Source organism: Rhynchophorus ferrugineus, unplaced genomic scaffold (genome assembly GCF_030347505.1).
Source record: "Rhynchophorus ferrugineus isolate W39M unplaced genomic scaffold, kcgeb_rfMv2 rfM1, whole genome shotgun sequence".
Lineage (NCBI taxonomy): Eukaryota > Metazoa > Arthropoda > Insecta > Coleoptera > Curculionidae > Rhynchophorus > Rhynchophorus ferrugineus.
The window spans coordinates 23,098-46,928 of NW_027472580.1; the positions used below are offsets into that span (position 1 = coordinate 23,098).

Here is a 23,831-nt window from a genome sequence, read left to right on the forward strand (position 1 = left end):
TGTAATGTATCTAAAACAAAATTAATTGACTCGAAATAAATATTCATGGTCGAAGAATAATTTGTCCTTTCCAATGTCTATTTTATTTCAGTCTTACTTCTTATCGTGGATAAAAAAGTTCAAAAAGAGTTCAAGTAGTGACAGAATTATAGTAAGTTTAAATAATCTTTTCTGACAATTCGAAATATCGCATAAACAAATGTATTTTAATTATTTTCACTGTTATCCTGAAAATAAAAACGCACCCAGAATATTATTAAAAATGTATTAATTTTTACATGTTATCATAATCATATTATATGTAATTATGAACACTTATATCTAAAGTTAAAACATATATTTAATATAATTTTCATATCTTCTCATATTTATTGTTTTATAGGAAAATATTAAATTGAATTTTAAAAAATTTTTTACCAAGTATTTTTATTTTTGTTGTTTCAACTAACTGATTATAAAATCTCTTTAATTAGAAATATCTTAATTTATTATTTTGATTACTTTTTGGATGGTTCTAAGGATATTCTAATTTTACTTTTCATTAATTTTTTAGATATATTTTGCATCTAACATCTAAGAAAATTAATATAAATTAATTGGGTTTGTTTGTTTTTTTTAATCAAGAATTGAGCTTAATTCTTTCATATTTTTTCATCCCTCTCAAAAGAAATTATGCTGGCAAATACAGTCGCTTGTTTGAGAATCTTACAAGGAATTTGCGTAGTCGTTTTACCGAAGTTTGTCACCTATAAAGACATCCCATGGTCCCACTATGGTACATGGACAACTATGGTCCTCGGTATTAAATATACAGACTTGGCAATGACCAACTTGGGAATCATCCAGAAAACATTCGAACTTACTCGGCTTAGTTATTGACGTGTTATTTATAGTTTTCCTTGTTTGGTTTTACACTATTACCTATAAATAATCTCAATTATAAACAAGACCAGGGCATTGTAAAACTTTTGAATTTTGAGAACAAACTTCAAAATGCTTAAATAGGAAGTACTTCTACCAAAGTTGTTTCTACTCTTTAAAACCTCTGATTGTTGTTATAAATTTCGGTTTATTGAGTTTTAACGCTGAAATGGCCTTTAAAAAATGCATATTTATTTAAAGCATATCGTAGACCCGTTTTTTCAGTTTAAGTAATCCGCTCAAACAGGTAGTGTTATATAGAATGGAGTAAGTTACATTTTTTTAGGTAAATGTATATACGTTTCATTTAGATTTTAAAATCATTACATTGATCTAACAAAGTTATCAGATATTAATATTTATCATGTCTATTAATAAATACATTAAAATTATAACCCTTTCGGTTTGCCAATTTTATTCCAACAGATAAAAACGATAATACTACGATTGTAAGATCAAGGTGAAACAAATGTATAATCTCGAAAGAAAAAATTGTCTTGAAGTGTGGATTAATCCATGACCTAAATTATATTTATCTATTAGTTGAGTAAAACACCACCTCTAGAGGGTCATTAATAACTTCCGGTGAGTTATAATTTAATACTGTTTCTAATTCTTGTGAAGAATGTTTTCTTCAGCGTTAATTAAATAATAGACAACATTAATACATCATTTATTTTATCATACATTTTACGATTTGTTTCGATATAGAAAAGTAAAACTTAAAAAAAAGCAAAATATTCTATTGTTCATATATTTTCGCCGATGCATAGACACGCGACGGCAAAGCAGTTGTAAGATCAAGGTAAAATAAGCTGAGAAAAGTTTTGCTGCATTTTGTAACACCATGACCTAAATTATGCGCACCCATCAATTCTAAGAACATTTTGTTTTTTACTTAGTATATGGTGAACAATAATTAGTCATTAAAACGAGCAATTTTGTTTTAAACTGGTCCCAATTAATGATACAATTTATAGTTAATTTAGGAAGGCACTTTTAAAAACAAATTCACTATAAAAGTTTCTATTTTACTGTACGTCAATTAACCTAACGTATTTTACCTGTTTTCTATTAAATTAAAACTACTTATATATTAAAAAGCGGTTAATACATTCTCAATTAAACAGTTATATCACCTTCTATTTTCTAACGTACCGACTACTAATATTATATTTATTATAAATTAAAAATGTTAAGATGAATGTAATTTGTTAGTAAGCACGATTGTCTAGTTTTATGTTGTGTTTCAGCATACCAGAATATTTAAACGGAAGAGAACGAGTTTGTTGTGAAACTTAAACGTGGAAGGACACTGTGGCAGCGTAAAGTAAAATGAATGAGTGCGATTTACAACTTGCGCGTGCAATGGTAGCTGAAAAATGTCTGAAAAATTCACGAAGTAGTTCACCAGATGGTAGTCCTTTGCCCTTAAAAAAGAATCCAATAGATAAATTAAAACTCTTTAGGTAAGAATACATTATACTGTCTAACTAATATAGTTGTATGAGAAAAGTTTAAAGCAGTCGCCCGGGTAGCTCAGTCGGTAGAGCATTGGACTTTTAATCCAAGGGTCCAGGGTTCAAGTCCCTGCTCGGGCGGTATCTTTTTTAATATTAATAAAAACTATAATAACTATAAAACTGTAAAAAGTACTCTATTAAAAAAATAAACATTTGAAAATCATTACTGGTACCATCGAAAGCTCAGTTGGTAGAGGGGGTGAGCTGTAATGGTTCCTAAATGTTTGGGTAACTATAGGTCGCCGCTTTAAATCTGACTGGAAGTATTTCATCTTTATTGTTATTATTACACAAATTATATTTTTGATCATGTTATAATTAACTTAATTTGTATTTTACATTTTACAATAAGATGATAAATTATATTTTCCTGATTGCAAAAAATTTCGAAAATTAATTTTTATTTTGTTGGAAATTAATAAATGTAATATATATATATATATATATATATATATATATATATATATATATCAAAATATATTATCATATTAGTAAAATATAAAATTAACTCTTTTTGTTAAATAAAAATAAAAAATATTAATAAAAATGTATTATAAATTTAATTGTAGCTGTAGTAGAGTATATTAATTCGACAAGAGTGTAGCACTGCTGGTGTAGTGGTATCATGCAAGATTCCCATTCTTGCGACCCGGGTTCGATTCCCGGGCAGTGCAGTACTTTTTTTTAAAGATTATATTAATTATACTTTTTCTAATATATTTAGATTTAAATTTAAAATATCACTACACAAATTATATTTCCGTTCTTAGTTTCTAGATTAAGTCAAAAAAACTGTGTTTATTACTGTCTTTATAATCAATTCAAAATATATATTAATTTTATACTTTTTATTAAATCTTGTGACAAAAGTTCATATATTATGGCATCTTGACATGGCGACAAGGGAATTAGTATTTAATTTTTAGAAAGTATTTACAATATTTTGCTTAGCCATCAAGGTCTTATAAAGTACCTTGTAAAATATATCGAAATTTGATATAGGCCGATAGAATATGTTTACTAATGATTTTGACAAATTCGTTGTTTGCATGATGTAAAAAGAGAGAGAGCTAAGTGCGAATGTCTTTGGTAAACGTCAAAACATAACCTAGTAATTTTCGTAACAAAAGAAGTAAATGTTGTAATTTCGGTTTGTATGTTAAAGATAAGTTAAATAAAGGCAAAACATGTCGGCGTTATGGGTTGGTTCAGATGTCGATTTGTCTACTTTACACAAATGTAGGTCAGCGGAAAAGCTTGAATTCAGATTATCCTGTTTGGCAAATAAAAAAACTCATAGCGAACATTATATGAACGTATATGAGGGTGTGTTTGATGAAGTCGATCCCAAAACCCAAAAAGAGCAACGCAGGTCGGGAACTTGGCCGTAAGTTTACATATTTATCTTAACTAGGTCAGTCTTATCACCCTACTTATATATTTTTTTATTATTTGTAAAGTTTGTTGTATTAATATTTAAATTTCTTTAAAACGTAAAATAATTATCATATATATAATTAAATTCATGCTTAATACTTAATAAAATATTTAATTAAATGAAATTAGTTTGCCAAACATTTTTAATAACTTCTCTCTTTAATTTTATTTGCGCCACAATAAAGCCTTTTTCTGACTTAACAGTTCATATGTATTTTTAAACTACAAATGCTTTCCTGATTATCACTTTTACATATATACACAATAAAGTTAATTGTTTTACTTAATATCAAAAGCAGCTGTAATCAATATAGTAATAGCTTAATTATATACTTTTTACAAATATATTTATTGTGTATTGATATGGTATGATAATGTTAACTGAATTTAAAGGACATTTACTGATATCATTTTTAAATCGAGTTTTATCAAGCACTAACGAACAACCCTTTCAATTTCTATGGCTACTGAGACATATTTATAACTGTTTTTAATTATTTACCTTCTTTCGAACACCATATTAGCTTTGTAGACAATCATTAAAGAGAAAATTAGTCCAAAATTTTTGGTATATTCTCTAAAAAATTCATTGGCACACTTCGGATATATCTGTAATATATAATTTAACTAATAATTCCAATACTTTAACTATTGAAATGACAATGGTGATGGATATTTTAGTTATTTTTAGTAATACTACATTGTTATTCTGTAGCATAGAAGAAACTAACATGAGAAATATATTTTCGCGCTACGTATTGTCTTATTTTTAAGTTCCAAATGTTTATCTTATAAATCTACACGGGGCTTGGCATTTCGCAAATTGGCAGTCGCACTGTTTTGTAATTCCTACGCGTACTAAAATATATGGTAATATGAATTCACCAGGTCATAATACGTCGAATAATGCGTTTTCGCGATGCGTTAGTATGATTGATAAGTGTGAAATTGACAGGTAGTAATAGGAAAAGCATTTGATTAATTTACCGATCGAATTTACCGATGATTAATTAACTATTTTTGTTATTTCAGGCGTACCAGGTCACTAAATGCTCCTTCTCCAGTTCAACATTTTGGACCATGTGGACGTATTATGAAAAATTCTGCAATGGTCATGTAAGTAGTTTTTATTGATTTACTGTAATGTGATACAATAATTGAGATTTAAATATAAATATTCTCGCCACACTAATGTGGTTATAAAATGCTTTCAAAATCTTTATTTATGATTCTGTTTAGAATGCACTTAATAATAATTGTGTTATATAAACTAATATACTAATAATAAACTAATAATAATAAATGTATATATATATAAGGGACGTAGAAGGGACGTTTAATCTCACTCAACACAAAAAAACTAAATAAATAATATACAATTTTAAGGAAATACCTTAAATGTGAGATTACATTTTAAAAAAAATTGAATTAATTGGTGAATGCGTTAGGTCTAGACATTTTACCCTTTACTTTTACATTTTACACTCTTGCCTGGGACAACCACAAATTTTAAACAATCACAATCATAAATTTACGACCATGCCCAGCAGGATTCGAAACCGCGGCTATCGCAACAGTAGGAGGACCGTCCTATCGCCTTTACCACTGCGCCACCAAGCCAGCGAAATATAAAATTAATAGTTGAGCTATATTATTATTATACAACATTCCATGTTGCAAAATAATCCTTATTTTCTTGGAGTTTAATACTGTTTTATTTACTTCATATATATGTTATAACGTTCTAAAATTCCATAGTAGATCTACTAATAGGGATTTAAATTAATATTTATGTTACAGAATATTTGTGCATGATATTAAAATTATTTTTAAATAAAACAAATATTTATTAATTGATAATTTTCTTAATATTAATATTTCGACTCTTGAATTAGGATAAGGATTTCGCAATTCTTTATTGGCAATATGGAAAAATCTTAACATTCATCAAAGGTCTCAAGGTCAAATTCCAACGACCTTTAACGGAAACAAGTTATTTCGAAAACATCATGAAATAAAAAGAAATGCTTGTCTAATGTTTTAAACATTACTCTGTAATGGGCTATTTGATAAATGATCAACCTAATGTATAAATGTATCGCCTAGAAATGTTCAATATATAATAAAACATTATGGCGGAGGTGACGGTTATTTAAATAAATTAAGCCTGTAAAATTAAATAAAATAATACAGAATACGTAATGTATAATAATAGTTAAGCTAGCAACATAAATTTTAATATCGGTGCTTTAAATATGAATTGTTATTTTGTTTTTGATAATAATATGTTTTATGACATTTCTAAATAATTATATTCTCGATATAATGTTTTTAAAATCAAAATTATTTTTAAATCTATATTTATTTTATTTGTATGTGGAATTATGATTATTAAGAATGGATAATACGGATCTGTAGCTCAGTTTAAGATTTTTTCTATAAATTCAATGCACATAATTTGTATATTATTAATTTTAAGTACTGTCTATTTTCAAATATTAATTTGTTTCATCTTTTAGATTTTAAACTTTTGAAGCCAAAAAAAAAATTTAAACTAATAAATTTAAGCAAATAATTTGTAGGTTATTATAAATTTTTCTGCGTACATGCATTAAATAATATTAGATTTTTTTTATGAAAACAAAGTCGTTAAAATGTTTTTGTAGATTGAATTTTTTGTAGCAGGGGCAGTAGCAGAATACATAGAATAATAACAATTTTAAAATGTTGTTTTGTAATGAAACAATATGTTCCATTTCCAAATCATACATATTAATTTGAGATATATTTGTTATTTTAATTAGATATAACTATTAAATACTCTTTAGAATGGCACTGCATTAAAGTAGATATTAATATTTAGAATAACAATTTTTGATGTTAAATGTATGCAAAAGTTATCTATATTTTTTGTTCCTGAAAATCTTTCTTATTTTCAATACTTAATATTGACGCAATTTCCGATGTGTGGCTATAATGGAACGATTATTTTCAATAAATATTGTCACTATTTCTGTTTGTTCTTGTGGCGTATTTTTATCCATAATAAAATTTGGACGTCTACACAACACAATGGTTAAAGCGCTACATAACCAAGATGGCAATCAAAATGATAGCGGGACCTATATGCACACTCTTTCAGCAGCAAACTAATGCAGCAAAGACTTTTAAAATATAAAGATTATTTATTGTTACGCTTAATTTATCAAATAAAAAGTAGGTATCACTACTGAATCATTTATTACAGTAGTAGCCATCTATAGCGATAACTGATACCTAATACCTATATGTAATATTTTGTATTAATTGGTTTTTCTTGTGAGAAAATCAAATGTTAGATGACTGATGAAAAATAGCAATATACACAATTTTTTTAGCGAAACCTTGAATACATAAAATTCATTCGCAGTCTTAATAATAAATATGATTGTAATGATCTATAAACAGCTACGTTATAAAGCAATATTTACTAATTCTTTCGTTAATGGTATTGCAATATATATAAAATTTTCGTACACAAAACATACCATACATTATTAAAATAACACAGATATATTTTCAGTACATTGAAAATAATGTGTCGGGGATACAGTAATTTCTATCTCTTTCGTGTTCAATTGCTACAGTATTCCGGGCTTTCATCCGCGTTTGGCTTGTAAAAGTACCTGTCTTGATGACGTTTCAATGTAATAATTTTACATTTAGTTAATATATGAATTATTTGATTTTTTAAATTTGTATTTATTTTCATATAATAATTTAGTTGTTACTTGTTTTGGTTGATCCACTGGCATAGACGTTGTGCATAATTTTGGATACTGTATGTGCCCGGTGGGTTTCAACTTTCAAAAGGTTTAAAATGTATTAACAAAGTAACACTAATTGTAGAAAAGTATTTTGTAAACGTTTGAAAGGTTTTATTTATTGTTTAAAATGACATCCAAATGTATTTTCTCCATTCATTCATATTTCACTAATGGAAAGAATATTAAGGTGAAACGCAAATGAAATGCGTGATAATAGTTAACTTTATTAACGTTATTTGTAATATCATTGGTTTTTATATTTTTTCTCATGTTGTAATGATACACATTATTTGATAGAAATGTTGCATTGTTTTTTATCTCTTCCATGCAATATTTTAAATTTTGTATATGCAGATTTCTAATTCAAGGATTCCCATTACAAGTGAAGTACTATAATATGAATTACATACGATGAAATATTAACTTTTAAAGAGTTTGTTGTATTTTGGATTGACGGTAGTAGTGATGTATAATTAGATCACCCGTTAAAGAGATCGGCAATGAAATCTTTATATTAAAGCCGGCGAAATAATCCAGCCAATTACCCCTTAAATAGAAAATTATGTTCCGAATGGTTGTATTCTCTAGATATTGCTTCGACCGACTACCTTTTGTATTGAGGCAGGAGTTTTGAGTTTCTTATAAAGTTTGCAAGAAATGTTTTTGCAATTTATGGGCTGCATCTAAAGAATTTATTCAGAAACGGGATCTGTGTCTTGCCCGAAAGATAACGAAAAGTAGTAACTAGATATTGATAAGGTGTTTTTTTTTCATTATAATAAACACTTTTTTATTATTAAGCACAAATATTTTATCATTTTTTATAACTTACCAATAACTATAGGGTTTTTTTTCAATATTTAGTAATCATTTTTTTTCAACAATCTAATATTTACTATTCATCGATCATACGATTTGCGTACAATAAAATATTAACAAAATAATAGAAAACCTGCGCCGTCCAGTATCTGATAAATAAAATGCGAGTTCGCTCGGATTCGGACGTACACAAGTCATCAGTTTCGTGTCATGTCGTCGTGTTCCGAGCGGCACCATCGCGTTTTATGAAACCGACGCTGCGTCGTTTGAATTTATTTTTTATCCGATATCCTTCCATTTAGTTATATCGAACTAGCCTGCGTCAACTGGATGCCGTTTTTGAAAAAAGTAAAATCCAGCGAAAACCGTGTAGTCGCTAATTTTTTTTTTACGATAATCAATGGTCGTCGAAACGCGAAATTTAGTTTCAAATATACGATGACCCACCTCCTTATGTGAGGTCAGAATTTAAATTGCATTGTTTTTGGCGCGAAATAAATTCGTATTTGAAAAGTCATGGTAGCTAAAGGTGACTTAGTGTGCGTCGAAGATATCAAGGGTGACAATAGGGGATGTTTGACGGATAATATGGAAGTGAATAACAATGTTAGCAAGGACAGACACTGGGAGTGTGTGAAGAATGAAACCTTTTTAGAGAAGAGAGACTGTTGCAGTAATGCTTTTCGTTATAGGTATGGAAACTGATATATTTATATATTATCATAATTATGCAGTTTTGAAGATATTTTTATGTTTTAACATTCGTTCGTATTATTCATATTTGTACTTCTAAGAGAACATATACACATAATATTTTTCCAGAGGTTTAAAAATTACAGAATTGGTTCTAAGTTAGTTTTGGAGATAAATCTGTTAAAGTATGTACATACCGTACTGAGTGAGAACAGTCGTTTGGTTTGAGAAAAATATCTATGTGTAGTAAAATCCTGTTACATTGCCTTAAACGTGTAAAGTTTAAAACAAGAACTATTGATTTATTTGAGAGTTATTTTATTTTGACGGAAAGAAGTGCCGACTTCTTGATTCAATGGTACGAACGATGATGCCGATCCAGTGGTGACCTAACTTAGACGAAACTGTTAACTGTAACACTTCACTCATCACATCCCATACAAGACCGAAACACCACCATTTTCGGGAATTTTTTGGAAATATTTGTGGTAAAATTATTTGAGTACTCTCTATCTTTGTCTTGTTTTCTGAATTGCATGAAGTAGCTTCCTAACCTTTGGTGTCCCTAATTTTCTGTAGATAACGGCTAAGCGACTGAGCTATTTTACTGTACCTGTGATAGCCTGTCTCTCTGAACGGTGACGCTTATGCCGGGAATTCGACGACTATGGGTGTTTTTCAGTAACTTTTTATATATTAATTTTAAACACTTTGAAAGGTAATTATTATTTATCTAATCTGAACATCTGCAAGTCATTCAACCTTTTTAATATTTGTATATATAATTTAGATCAATAATGAACATGAAATAATCACTTTTATATAATTAAATCGTAATATAAACATTACGATTATTTTTCAGCAGTACTCAGACATATTATAGGAGATCTGATAAATTTAGTGAACACTTAAGGTTCTTAAAAATATAATAATTATTTAGGTTCTGAAAAGTTTATTTTTAAATTTTTCCTAAGTAATATAAAAAATTACGTGAATTTGTTTTTACTACATGTATTTATACTTTAATTTATAGTCCTAGTATACAATTATATATTGTGTTGATTAAAGATTTTAATTATTTTTAGCAAATCGATATTCTTTATTTATCCATTACCACCATTTAATTATATTCATACTAATTTTAATATAACACATATTTTCCTAATTATACCCAATTATAGTATACTTTTACGTAATCAAATGTGTATCTATCTATCTATCTATGTATCTATCTAAAAGTCTCTCAAAAAATAATTAAATATTAATTATTCTTATTGGATTATTTTAAGGCATTTTAGATAACTTGCATTTTCCTATATAAACATTTATTTACAATATAAATACATTTGAAAACAGTATCCAGAGGTATCCATGAGGGCGTCTAATACCATCCCCAAAATGTTACTTGATATATGCAAACTGCCTTATATGCACGCAGAACTACATCTGAAGTCTATAATCCAACGAAGTAAATGAATAATTCGCAAGAAGTTATCCAAGAAGACTCACTAAAAGTTAAACAAAATACAATACTGTGAGTTTTTTGTATTAAACCTAAATAAATTTACCCTTAGGGGAGCCAGACCCACTAGACTAATATGAATGAGTTATTGTTTGAAACTGAAATAATTTAATCATTGAAATAATATAAAAATATTGTTTCAGTCTAATTAAAAAAAACATTTTATTTATAAATCTACTTTATTTATCGTCATACTCTTTTTTATAAAATTGTGTTATTGGTTGCTTTGGGTGTCTTCCGGCAATGACTATCTCTCGACTCATTGACAATCTACTTTATTCAGATGTGGAGTAGGGACATGTACTGAAGTAATAAATTATTTAAATACTATAACACTACTACTAAATACTATACTTATAAAGGCACAGTTTAGTTTTTGCAGCATTTTCCTCATTGAAAAGCAATATTTAATAAACACACTAAATTTATTTTTTTTATCCATTGTTTTGAAATTAGCAAAATTTTTTCCATTAAAACTGTTTCAATTGTTACATATTGTTAGAGACTTCAAATGCTACTACATGATTCTTTTTCGATCAATAGTGTACGTTTTCTTTTTTATCTTCTAACATTATTTATTAAAAATTATTAATATTCCAAATCGACTAATATTGTTTATCTTAGTATTAATAAAAAAAAGTACCAAACCAGATATATATAAATACTATTTTATAATTATTTATGTAGCTTATAAATATCCATATCAATAACCATTAAGAACGAATTAATTTATTTAAAATAGTATATCACGGTTACAACCTTGATAAAATTAATTGATTGTGATTTTAACTTTTTATTTGATATCCGGACTTAACTAAAATGCAAAGCGATCCTTGTTGCAGCAATTATTAAACATTTTTTTATTTATACAATTTTTGAAAGTGTTTTTACTTCAATAACTTTTATTCAGTTGTAATAGTGTTGCGGTGAATTCCTTATAGTTGAAGAAGTGTGGGTGGTGAAGTCAAGCTTACTTTAACATATTAAATTAATTAGGACAACAGAGAGAAAATATCCTCTTTATAACTAAATATATTTTTGAACGGCATTGAAAACCTATCAGATAGCTTATATTTGTTTAGTTATGCTTCATCCTCTCACATATGGATGCTGTTTTATTTCCTTTTATATCACTGTACACTTTCTCATTAATTTTTTTCAAAATTACGGCATGTCATACTTTCACATTGGTCTAGGTTTTTTAGGTATAGGTTTACACTGTAGAGTCTTTTTTACTAATTAGTGTTCATCTGTTATACTGTGTAACCAATAAACTGCTGTTGTGCGTCACAGTTAACTGTCGGTCGCAGCTGTTCTGGCCTCGGACAATGTTAACCTCCTATTTTTAAGATTGCTTTCTGTGATCCATGTCTTTTTCGGAAGTGTTCGATGTATCTTTTATCCAAAATATCGATTTATCCACAGAAGATTCGTTACATCAGTATCCATATCGTTAAGGTGTTCCTAACCAAAGTTCTCGCTGTTACGTCGGCTTTTTTTTGTTGCTATTAAAATCTGATAATTATTTCTTGTGGGTTTTTACATTTTATATCATTATTTATAAGCAACTACAAATATCAATTAAGATCACCCATGCCGTAGCAGAATTCGAACCCGCGGTGTCCTCTTCTCCGAACGTTCTAAATCGTCCATTATCGACATTTGTTTTTTTAATAGTTTAATAATGTCAACGGCATTTTTAAAAGGCTAATAATAAAACAATTTGTCAGAATCGTATCTAATGTATCGATATGCTGAATTTAATTCATGTTCTACAAATGGCGATGATGCTGAACGCTTTTATCTTCCAAAAGTTGTTGCAGTTATACAAAACAGAAAAAAATCACAAAATAATTGCGAAAAATTGTAAAATGAAGTAGCGTAAACTATCAAAAGATAGCATGTTTATAATTTTACTTGATAATTTGGTCGCGTTTGCAAACACGGATCGACAATTGGTAGCACCCTTGCAGCTATGAAATGGACTAAAAAGGATTTCTTATATCGGTTCTGAAAATACTTGAAAATTTGGCCCGTTATAATACACTTGAATCAAAATAAATTGTCGGCTGATAAGACAGCAGTCGGTGAAAACCTTTTGAAACTAACTGATCTCTGAAAAAGATTTCGAAAAGTTGCAATAACGTTAGAATTAATATATCATTCATCAGAAATATATTGATGATAAACTTGACTTTGACTTTTAAATTTATTATTGGACGATGGGTTAATAAATTGGATGCGGTAGACGAGCAGTACAGATAATGTCAAATATTAAAAATATAATATCCATGTTTGTTCCAATAATTAAAATTTCTTTAATATTTAATCTTTATTTTATACTAGCCACGTTATACAAATATTAATTATTGAAATCTCTATCGATAAGCATTTTCTTATGTTTTATAAAGAAATTGTTTATTTTGTGATTTTAAGTTGAATCAAACATTCCGATCACCTCCTAAGCAAGTGCATATTAACATAAATACGAATTGATAAGGTCACGCGCAGTATGTATGAGTGACAGAAAATTGGCAAGATTGCCTGACACTCGTTATTATTGACATTAATTCAGATATGATATTATCTAAAATATAGTTCAAACTATTTCTTTCTGTTATATATTTTTTTGATAATTTTGATATTGATAATTTAGTTGAATTAGTTGCCTAGCACTTTAGATACCAAAAAAAAAATAGTAATAAAAATATTTTTCATTCTTAGTTATTACTTTTATAACATATAAAATATTTTGTATATGTTGATGCAATTCAGGAATCGACGCATTCTTGAAATCTCTTTTTAAATTCTGAAAGAATTTTATAAAAAGTGTCCCCAGTGGCCACATGCCATTGATCACAACAAGTGGTAATTAGATAGAAAAATAGAAGAATAGCCAGGTGATATAGGATTTTGAATGTTTCTGGGTATATTTCGATCGGTTTTGAGACATGGTATAATTTTGTTATAAACTTGCTTTATGAACTTTTTGATATATAAATACTTTTCTACAATTACTGTTGTTTTGTTTACACAATCTTAAAATTAAAACTTTCCTATATAGCGTTCTTCGATGCCCCATAAATGTTAGGAGTAAATTGAAAATAATAATACATTGAGAAGTTGATGTGTTAGATCATAACAACTTAAAAAATCACCTTATGCTTATACGAAAAGAACATACTGACGGACAAATGAATTAAAATCTCTTCAGGTAACATCTGAAGATGGGTTCAAGCACCCACATCGACTTAATTATCGTTAATAATTCCTGTATCCATGACTTTATATTAACCTTCAATCGAATGAGAATAGCAATAAGAAAGAAAACTGACTGGAGAAAAAATATTAAACATCAAAGCGAATTTAAGGAAACAATAATAGCGCGTATAATAGCGAGAATTTGTTTTAATTAATGTGATTTTATTTAAATTTTTTTTATCTTAGAGGTAAACCGCGAAATTTTGCAAAATTTCAAGGCGAATGTTAATGAGAATTGCTGATGTGTAAAATGATTTAAAAAGATTTATATTATGAAGAACTAAGCAATTCTAGGAGAGTTCGCCTTATTGTGTAATAAGGAGTATAAGATATCTTAAATATAGATATCTTTATTTTAAAGTAAATTTAAAATTTTTAACTTGATTGTGATGAGATCAACATTGTAACCTAACTAAAAATCACAGTCTTTCGGAGTCTTGTTCGGATGTCTTGACTGTAGGAGTAAGGGAGAGACAGTACTTAATAGTGTTGATTTCCTCTATATATCATTGTGGTTATATACAATTATTTTTCCTTCTCGGTCTAATTTATTTCATAAAATTCAATAATTTATATCCTAATAAGTAACGTAGTAAGTTGTGACGGGCATTGATTTTTTGCAGCATGCTCTAATGAGGAAAATATTGTTCAGGCCATCTAGATACAATTTTTTAAAAATTTTAATTGCGATCTTTGTTCATTATTTCTGTTTGTATGCCTTTTCTTAGCATATTCTTGATGTATATCTACGAACTGCTGCTGAGCCTACCTTCTGTTCTAAAGGGGATATGTTTTTGATAGGGTTCTTGTTAGACTTTAAATATAGCTATGATGTGATGATCAACGTTGAAGAGCATTATCACACATTATCATGATTACACATTTTCCTTATAAAATATATATCTTACTTATGAACATTACTCATGAAAGTTTCACATCATTATTCATTATTTAGACTAATTTGTTTACAAACTCAAGATCAAAAATACTTTTTGGCATAACTCCTCTGTAGTAGTATTTTATAACTCCTGTTTTTTGTGTTATGTAACTATTTCTTTTATCCACTGAAAAAGAGTACCTCAAAGAGGCTATCTGACTTTCGGAAAATATTCAACCGGACCCATTTTAAGGGGATGGTGTGGTTGTTCGATTGTTCAATTTTTAGCGGTACCTTATATAATGGTGCGCTGTCGTAATGCAGAACATAAGAGTTTTATTTCCAATGAACTTTCTGTCCCAATTTTCTTCACTGTAGCGATGTTAACTTCAGCTGAAGACATTGATAGCCGATCGAGCTAGAAAAATCTTTCATCACATGTGGGCTGTTGCTGTATGCAATGCACAACTGATACGCACGTGTTTTTGCTAAAGTGTATTCAAAGTAAGCCATCTGCAATATATTCACCAGGCAAAGTTCCATTTGAAATGTAAAATTTAAAACAAAATGTTCAATTTTTTAAGTAAAAAAAATTAAAAATCAAAAATATACATGAGATTGTGCCAACTTACACATTCGAACAAAATTCGAATGCTAACCAGACAGAAGAAAATTGTTTTCAAGCCATATGTTCTCAAAATACATCGAAAAAAATTAATTAAATATAATACAAGCCTTCAACAAGTGCCAGTCAAATTGCATCATGGTTAGATTGCAAGAAGTTAATATCAAATATCTGGTTTCTTGTATATCAAATAGTTCCATGAGCTATACCAGAATAAGACTAACTAATAAATATTTGCTTGAACAATATTATTTTATCCAGTTGTTATTAATTACATTAGCCCTGTAAAATACATTTGCATTTGTATCTTAAAAGTATTATCAAATTGTTTAGTAGGTTTGCAATCGTTACTCAACAGATGATAGTATCTTTATTTGATTTTCTTCAATATTCTACTACTTTTTCTAGCATTCTTTTTAAAATTATTATTTCAGTCACAGTCACCATCAACGAAGCGATTCTGGGTAAATTTAGCCATCGGTTGGTTTCTATACAATCATATATATTTTAACGAATTTATTGTTTTTTTGTATGAGAGAATACAATTGTAAAAGCATTTTATTAATTTTTGCTGGCCATTGTTCATTGTTATATTAAAAGGATGCTTTAAAGAAATAAATTTGATATTTGAAAATATGAGCAAAACAAATCATTTGAAAAATTAAGAAGGCGTTGAAATGAATGATTTTGAAACTATTAGCTGTCAAACTGTTTGGGATACATACTTTATATTGAACTATTGAATTCTTTATCTTACAAATTGAAACATAATGAAATCTTGTAAAATTTCACCGTTAACTACAAGATAATACATGTTATAATAATATTCTTTAATACATACATAACTACATAATTATTAAATATATCATTATATCTTTATCGATGTTCATTATCAAAATCGTATATTACTTGTATGATAATATTACCTCATTATATTAATAAAATACCAATTGTGTTATTAGCTGTTTAATTATTTAAAGAAATCTCATCGCCATTTCATATCGGCTAATAAAATACCTAAAAAATGAAATCTTGTGACAGACCCAGTTTCTTCTATCTAGGACTAGCTGCACTCAATATATATGTTATTTAATACGATTCGGTATAGTTATGCGTGTTTTATTTTTTTATTATTGTTACATCAGAGGGATTTACGTGGTACATGTGAACTTAATGGTTACTGGTTTACTTTCACGAGAAATTTTATATAGCACGGGTTAAAAGTCGTTCCACATGCAAAACACCTTTAAAATTATTATTTCAATCAGTATTTGTTATTTATTTATTATTGTATATTATTATTATAATATATTATAGTATATTATTTATACATTTTAATGTAACATTAGTTGTTTTATATTAATAAGATTTGAGCGTGTGATATTTTTTGGGATTTACAGGAATCTATGGTTTTTTCTTTCAAATGCTAAATAATGCTGTAATTCTAAATTGCTAATTGTTAACAGTTGTAACGGTGTTTTATTGTCGTTTTAGAAAATAAATCCACCACAAATTGTTTATAGTTATGCAAATTCACTATGATGGAAAACGGGAACACAAAAAAAAAGTAAATATACTGTAAAGAAAATATTGACACTAAAGCAAATTTATTTATTTTTATAATGTTCGTATTTCAGCTGGTAAAGTATACTAAATATTAATTATTTTCTACGATGTTAATGTTGTTTATGCTATTTGTATAACAGTTAAAAACATTTTTTTTCATATTTAATTACGCATTCAATAATGAATAGCAGCAGTAAGTATTATGTAAGTAGTAAATTACTCTAGTAATTTTCGTATTATAAATAGTTTTAGTAATACTTGACGGCATGTGTATAGTTTATGGATTGTATAATCATAATATTAAAAATGTTCTGTTTTATCAGAATTCCAGACTCTTAATAATAATAACTGGTATTATCCTTAACTAACCAATTATAGATACGCATTTTAATAAATAAATGATAACGCATAGAAATATAGAAATTATGTTTAAGACGCTTTATTTTTTATTTATTGATTTTAATGGGTACAGTATTTTATAGTTATTTGGCAACTTTAGACCTGATTCCATTCTATAGATTAAACATTTTTTGACAATTACATGTACGGTGACCATTTATTTTTCTCACAAAAGCGGGACGGGCGCTTAAGGAATTGTGCACAAAATCATAAAAAAAGTTACCCCCTAAATACTTACTTAATGCCATTTAAGATCTAGGCAGTTGTTTTTATTCGTCCATGGAAAAATATCCAATCTCTCTTCAAATAGATATAAAATTTAATGACACGATTTTTTATGTTACTTTTGATTAGCAAAATGGTTTCAACAACTGCAACTTTCTTTCAGTTGTGTTTCGCATGGTCATATTGTATTCATTGATGAAAAACTCTTTGAATATCTGTGTTATATGTTTGTTAAGCAAACAAACAAAATATATACTCAATAATTATATGAAGGTTTATTTTGATTGATTTTTAGTAGTGATAATATTGTTCCAAATTGTAGAGCTATTAGTAAGAGCGTCTTTTTTTATCACTCGATTTTTACTTTGGTTGATAAAAAATACTTGGCTCTGTGTGTACTAAAGGGTTGATATTAACGCAAGCCACCTTATTCTACTGTAGAATACTACGTTAGCTCAGCTAGATAAGTTATGACTAAAAGACATACTAAAATTTTAATCAGAAACATCTTATTTTACATAAAATTGCACACATTGAATAAGGTATCAATTATTATTATTTACTATTTAAGCAAATGAAATGTAACAAAACGAAGACAGATGCTGAACGGTAAAACAATCGTTTTGCAGAAAATCGATTGATGGATTATACTTTTTCCAACATTCAAGTTGAACTATCAGCACTGCCTGACAAAGAAACAATATATTATTATAAAAAAAGGAGAAGTACAGTCTCACTTCCGTCATATATGTTCATTTATGCCGAAAATGGAAAAATGTAAATCTATGGCTTGGATTTTTATCTTGTAGCTAACTCAATCATGTTGACATGACAACTAATTAAAACAAGCTAAATATTATATTTGAAGTGTTTGATGATATTAAATACTGTATTTTACAATATTAAATAAAAATCTCGCATTGTAACATTACATAATATTAGTTTTTTTGCTTTTAATGATTTAGAATTTGGTTTTCATCATTTAAACTTCGAAGCTTTTAAGACTAAAAAAGGAGAATAAAAATGTTTTTCTATCTCATCGTGTTTCTCTAAAACAATCGTAAAGACTAGGAGCAAAATAATCAAAATGATTTATTTTATTTGTTAATTATGAATTCCAAAAGATAAAGCACTTACGGGGCTCTTAGCTTAGCTTCCATGCTTCGATTTCAGAGATTTCGTCAAGAGCTACTTCCGTGGGATAATTTTGGCAAAGTATTAGGCCACATTTTTATATATTTTTCTTCAGTGTAATACCTACGGTCAGCCTGATTTCATCTTCCATTCTTCCATTCTTCCATTCCATCTTCTTTCATTGTTTATAATGGCGTCACCACATCCTCATTTCAACAGCAGCTCTGGTGCTGATCTATTGTTTCTTATATTTTTATAATATTTTATAATACGTTTATAATAAAATATTAAAATATTATTTTATAGGTTTTATTTCAAAGATCAAAATCCATAATAAATTCTAAAATAATTCAGTATGTAAGCACATGTATTTAATAAATGCGCAATTATATATAAATTATACAATTTAATTTAATATTAATATTAACTTAAGAAGTGCTTTTAAAAGTAGAATTTACCGATTCTGAGCGTTTAAATTATCGCTTTATTAAAGATTATTAATAAACTTATATCGCGGCAATGGCATTTGTAAATTCTGCGGAGTGTTGCTATAAAACAAGATGTTCTATAAATCAGTTTACATAGACGTGACATAATTCTTTAAGATTGGTATTGCAGATAATTTTGGTGATTGTTGGTTACTCTCATCATGCTTATTGTAGCTGATTTGTAATTCTAAAAAATACCGCGCACATAACTTTCTTAAATTTTCATGACTAGTAATAATTTTATTAACCAAATCCATTTTTTGCAGGACCATACAAGACCCAGCTAGTCAACGACTAACTTGGTATAAGCCGCCATTAACTGTTCTTGTGATAAAGAAAGCTCGTGACGCAGCTGTATATTCACCATTCGTTCAACTAGTACAATGGCTGATAGAAGTATTATTGTGAGAAAATTAACATTTCTTTTTTTTTTCTAATATTTCATTGTATTTTTAGGAGAAGAGGATGGTGGTTTTTGTAGAGTCAGCTGTTATGGAAGATCCCCTCCTGGACCAATTCGGTGCCTTTTCTACCATAAAAGATCGGTTGATGACATTCAAATTAGGCAAAGATGATCTCACCGATAAAATAGATTTTATTGTATGTCTGGGTGGCGATGGTACTCTTCTTTACGCCAGTCAATTATTTCAACAATCAGTACCACCAGTCATGGCGTTCCATTTGGGCTCATTAGGGTTCCTTACTCCATTTAGATTTGATAACTTTCAGGAACAAGTTAACAATGTTCTCGAAGGTAAGATTTATATTATTCAAAAATTACTAATTTTATAAATCAAATATTATTATATATTACAGGCTTACTAACTATTCGTAATAAATAATTACAATCGGACAATATAGTCCGATTCCGTGCTTTTAAATTATTTCAATGAGTGATATGATTAATAAGTAAAGATTTCTATAACATATGCAATTTGTTAGCCGGTCTGAACATTTTTTATTTTTACTTTCCAAAATTACCCTGTTGAGTCGATGTTGGTTGTACATTCTATCAACGAGTACAAGGAATTGGCCAACAAAACACAAAATCTATTATTTTTCTAAATTTATTGTATTGCCTTCAAAGTAGACGACTTTGAAATTATCTAATTATTTTCCACCATTTTAAAAACATTTTTGGAATCCACTTCGATTCTCGCTGCGAGTCTTTTATGTTTTTTTTTTAATATATTTTAAAGACCCCTTTTGCCAACTATGGGTTTATCTGGACTGGACCTACAGTTTAACGTGGGCTCCGAACCACGGCCTTCAGCATTAAGCCTACGAACTGGCGAGTGACCAACTTTAGAAATCATCCCAGAAGACATCCGGTCTTACCCAGCCTGGTTACTGGCGCGACTGGTATCATTTTCCTCGTCGGATTTTACACTCTTGCCTAGAACAATCACAAACATAAATTTACGACCATGCCCCAGCAGGATTCGAACCCGCGGCTATCGCAACAGTAGGAGGACTGTCCTATCGCCTTTACCACTGCGCCACCAAGCCGGCTCTTTTATCTTTTCTATCAACTTAAAATGGGTATCCATAAGTAATAGTTTGGATTTTGTAACAAAAAAAAATCAATACAATGAGGGGGTTGATTGATGCTGTTTGTAGAAATTTTGATTGACTTCATATTGATAGCCTTTTGATATCGTGCGTTGTCGTGATGCAGAATCCAAGACTTTTTGAGAATATTTGAGCTGAGAGAAACTGTTTAACTATTTTTTATACCCCTTTTTTTAATTGTTTTAGGACATGCTGCTTTAACGTTAAGAAGTAGACTTAGGTGTATCGTAATAAAAAAGAATGATTCGAAATTGGAAAATGGGAAAAATGCCGAAGAAAGTAATGTTGAAAAGCCGACTAGCTTTTTGGTGCTTAATGAAGTAGTCGTTGATAGGGGACCATCACCGTACTTGTCTAACATCGACTTATACTTGGACGGAAAGCATATAACGTCCGTTCAGGGTGATGGTCTTATTGTTAGTACACCAACCGGTAAGTTTTGACCGCCAGTTAAGCAATCAATCGGTTTAATTACACTTTAACATCAAGCCGGAGCAATATAGATTTGAAAAGCTGATATAGTATGATGAGATTTTTGTTAGTGTTAAAACTGTTGTGTCATTTTCAATTATTGGGTTCCGGATTTTAGCCGGATTTTTATTATGGTCAAAATCAGTAACGTATTTTTATTAAACATTAAAATGACATTTATATTTCCCTTGCCTTTCCTTTGACAGACAGTACTTATAATTCACGCCACTAGCCCACTTTAATATTTTTGAAATATTATGTTTTATTAAAACTCTTAGCCTATATCGATTCGCCATAGAAATCTGCAAGGAATTCGCTTGTCTTGTTCCTGAGCTGTATGTCCTGATTATCTCATCTTAAATACACAGAATTCATCGCATCGCATTCGCCAAACTCACCAACCAAGCCTCGAAAGCGATTTATTTTCGAATGTAATATTTAATTTTTTCCTCATGCACAATCTTTCAGAAGCGATCTTTGTTCCTTTTCCGTATGTCATTTTATTTTTCTGTATTTCCACTTCTTTAGCATTGTTGGTCTTGTCCTTATTTATTTTCATACTCTGTGGCTGTGCAATGCAAACTATATCGCGAAGAATGGTCCAAGCATAGAAAGTTACTCACTAATCCCATCCTCTCCTATAGCTATATAGATTATAATAATTTTGCCTTATATACTGTTTTTAGGTAGTACCGCTTATGCTGTAGCAGCAGGTGCATCTATGATACATCCCAGTGTTCCTGCTATTATGGTTACACCTATCTGTCCCCATTCGTTGAGTTTTAGGCCAATTGTTGTTCCAGCCGGAGTGGAATTGAAGGTGCGTTAAGACCTAATCTAACCTGTTATGTTTTATTATTTTTAGCATAATGATTTTGTAATACTTTCACACTCCTGATAAATTTTTAAGTTTAAAACTGATTGGTGTATTTAGATATCCGTTTCGCCGGAAAGCAGAAATACATCATGGGTATCTTTTGATGGAAGGAATAGACAAGAACTTGTTCACGGCGACAGGTAAATATTATATGACATTTATTATAGCCTACCTTACACAATCAATAATATTAAGATATTTATGATCATTGTGATAACATTTCTGTTTAAAATTATCTACTATAGTTTTCGATGTTTTTATACCAACAATATCGAAAACATTTCTTAAATAGCAAAGAGTACAGATAGTGCTATCTAACAGATGGACATTTTATTTTAATTTCGATGTATCTTGAAACTTTTTCTGATTCCCCTGAACAATTGCAATAACAGGCGATTCATTTTCATTTTGCACAAATTAAAATTATTTTTTGTAAAGACATGTTAATTTTCCTGTTGACTTGACATGATTCAGGATGAATACTTATATTGACAAAATATACTCCTCAAGGAAATATATATTGCATTATAATATTGCTCATGAGATCTTACCATAGTTGAGCTTTGTTTATATGGTTTCTTCCTCTTTTTTAATGTTTTATTGTTTATTAATAAATTAGTATGCAGGAATTATATTTTTTTAATTGCAGCTTAAGAGTTACAACCTCCATATATCCAGTGCCCAGTATTTGCGCGCAAGATCAAATCACAGACTGGTTCGATTCATTAGGAGAGTGTCTTCATTGGAATGTAAGGAAAAAACAAAAGCATTTGGACGAACTCACCGATCTCACCCATTCCAGTTCCAACGATACCTTAGATTCTCTCGACAGAGAATTAAATGACAGAGAATAAAAAAATAACATTTAAAATAAGCAATTTTATTAGCGACAATATCAAATTGTTTTTGTATCGTTTAGCTCTCACGGTCTTAATGTTTCTTCAAATTCAGTCAAAAAGGAAGAAATTTTTGTGGTGCGATTGTTTCAGAAGTAATCGTTCCATTTTTAGTTAGTATTTTAATGGATAAAACCAGGGTATAGGACAAGTTTATGGATTTCAAAACGAATTCGTCTATTGATTTGTATAGAAGTTTTTAAAAGAATAAGTAATATCAACATTCCAAATATTTGGTAAAATTAACTTTTGTTTGTTAAATATAATACGTTTTATATCAAATTGTTATTCTATGTTCTACCCTGGTTTACCATGATAATGATAGATAAAATATATTTTTATAAAAACAGGTTGTGGTAAACGGCTACTAGATTATATTTTAAATTGAGACGGCGTATAGCTTGAATTGTTTTCATTTGAAAACTGAATATCATCAAATGAAAGTTCACGCAATAAGTGCCAATAGGAACAATTTTTAAATTTTACAATTGTTTTTTTTTTCGAAATAAAATTTTATTTATGTTTTTGTACAACTGTTTTTCATTGAATTTCCCCACATTGTTAAAGTTCACAAATTATACTCATAAAAAATTATGAAAATATTAAATGTTTTATTAGATAAAAAAATATAAAAAATAGTGCATTCAATATGCATTTAAATATATTAATTTTTAAACAAGAAGAATTAGTCTCTTTTTCATTTTATGCCCATATTGCTA

At 28.7% G+C, this 23,831-nt stretch overlaps 1 protein-coding gene and 2 non-coding genes across 10 annotated transcripts; all 3 read left to right on the forward strand.

The window, feature by feature from the left end:
- The first annotated feature begins 94 nt into the window (after positions 1–94).
- LOC143201754 (NAD kinase) lies at positions 95–23,639 on the forward strand. Of its 8 annotated transcripts, none has more exons than XM_076413035.1 (9): positions 95–151; positions 2,175–2,390; positions 4,914–4,997; positions 19,563–19,692; positions 19,753–20,050; positions 21,055–21,300; positions 22,026–22,159; positions 22,274–22,356; positions 22,866–23,639. In XM_076413035.1, the coding sequence occupies exons 2-9, from the start codon at positions 2,257–2,259 to the stop codon at positions 23,068–23,070; spliced, it is 1,314 nt and encodes a 437-aa protein (XP_076269150.1). In that variant the 5' UTR covers positions 95–151; positions 2,175–2,256; the 3' UTR covers positions 23,071–23,639. The 8 variants fall into 8 exon arrangements, with proteins under 8 accessions (XP_076269150.1, XP_076269145.1, XP_076269138.1 ...); XM_076413030.1 differs by lacking the exon at positions 95–151 and adding an exon at positions 952–1,207; XM_076413023.1 differs by lacking the exon at positions 95–151 and adding an exon at positions 952–1,188.
- On the forward strand, positions 2,450–2,522 carry TRNAK-UUU (transfer RNA lysine (anticodon UUU)). Its single transcript has one exon. It is a non-coding gene; the product is annotated as a tRNA-Lys (tRNA).
- Positions 3,048–3,118, forward strand: TRNAG-CCC (transfer RNA glycine (anticodon CCC)). Its single transcript has one exon. It is a non-coding gene; the product is annotated as a tRNA-Gly (tRNA).
- Positions 23,640–23,831: the final 192 nt, after the last annotated feature.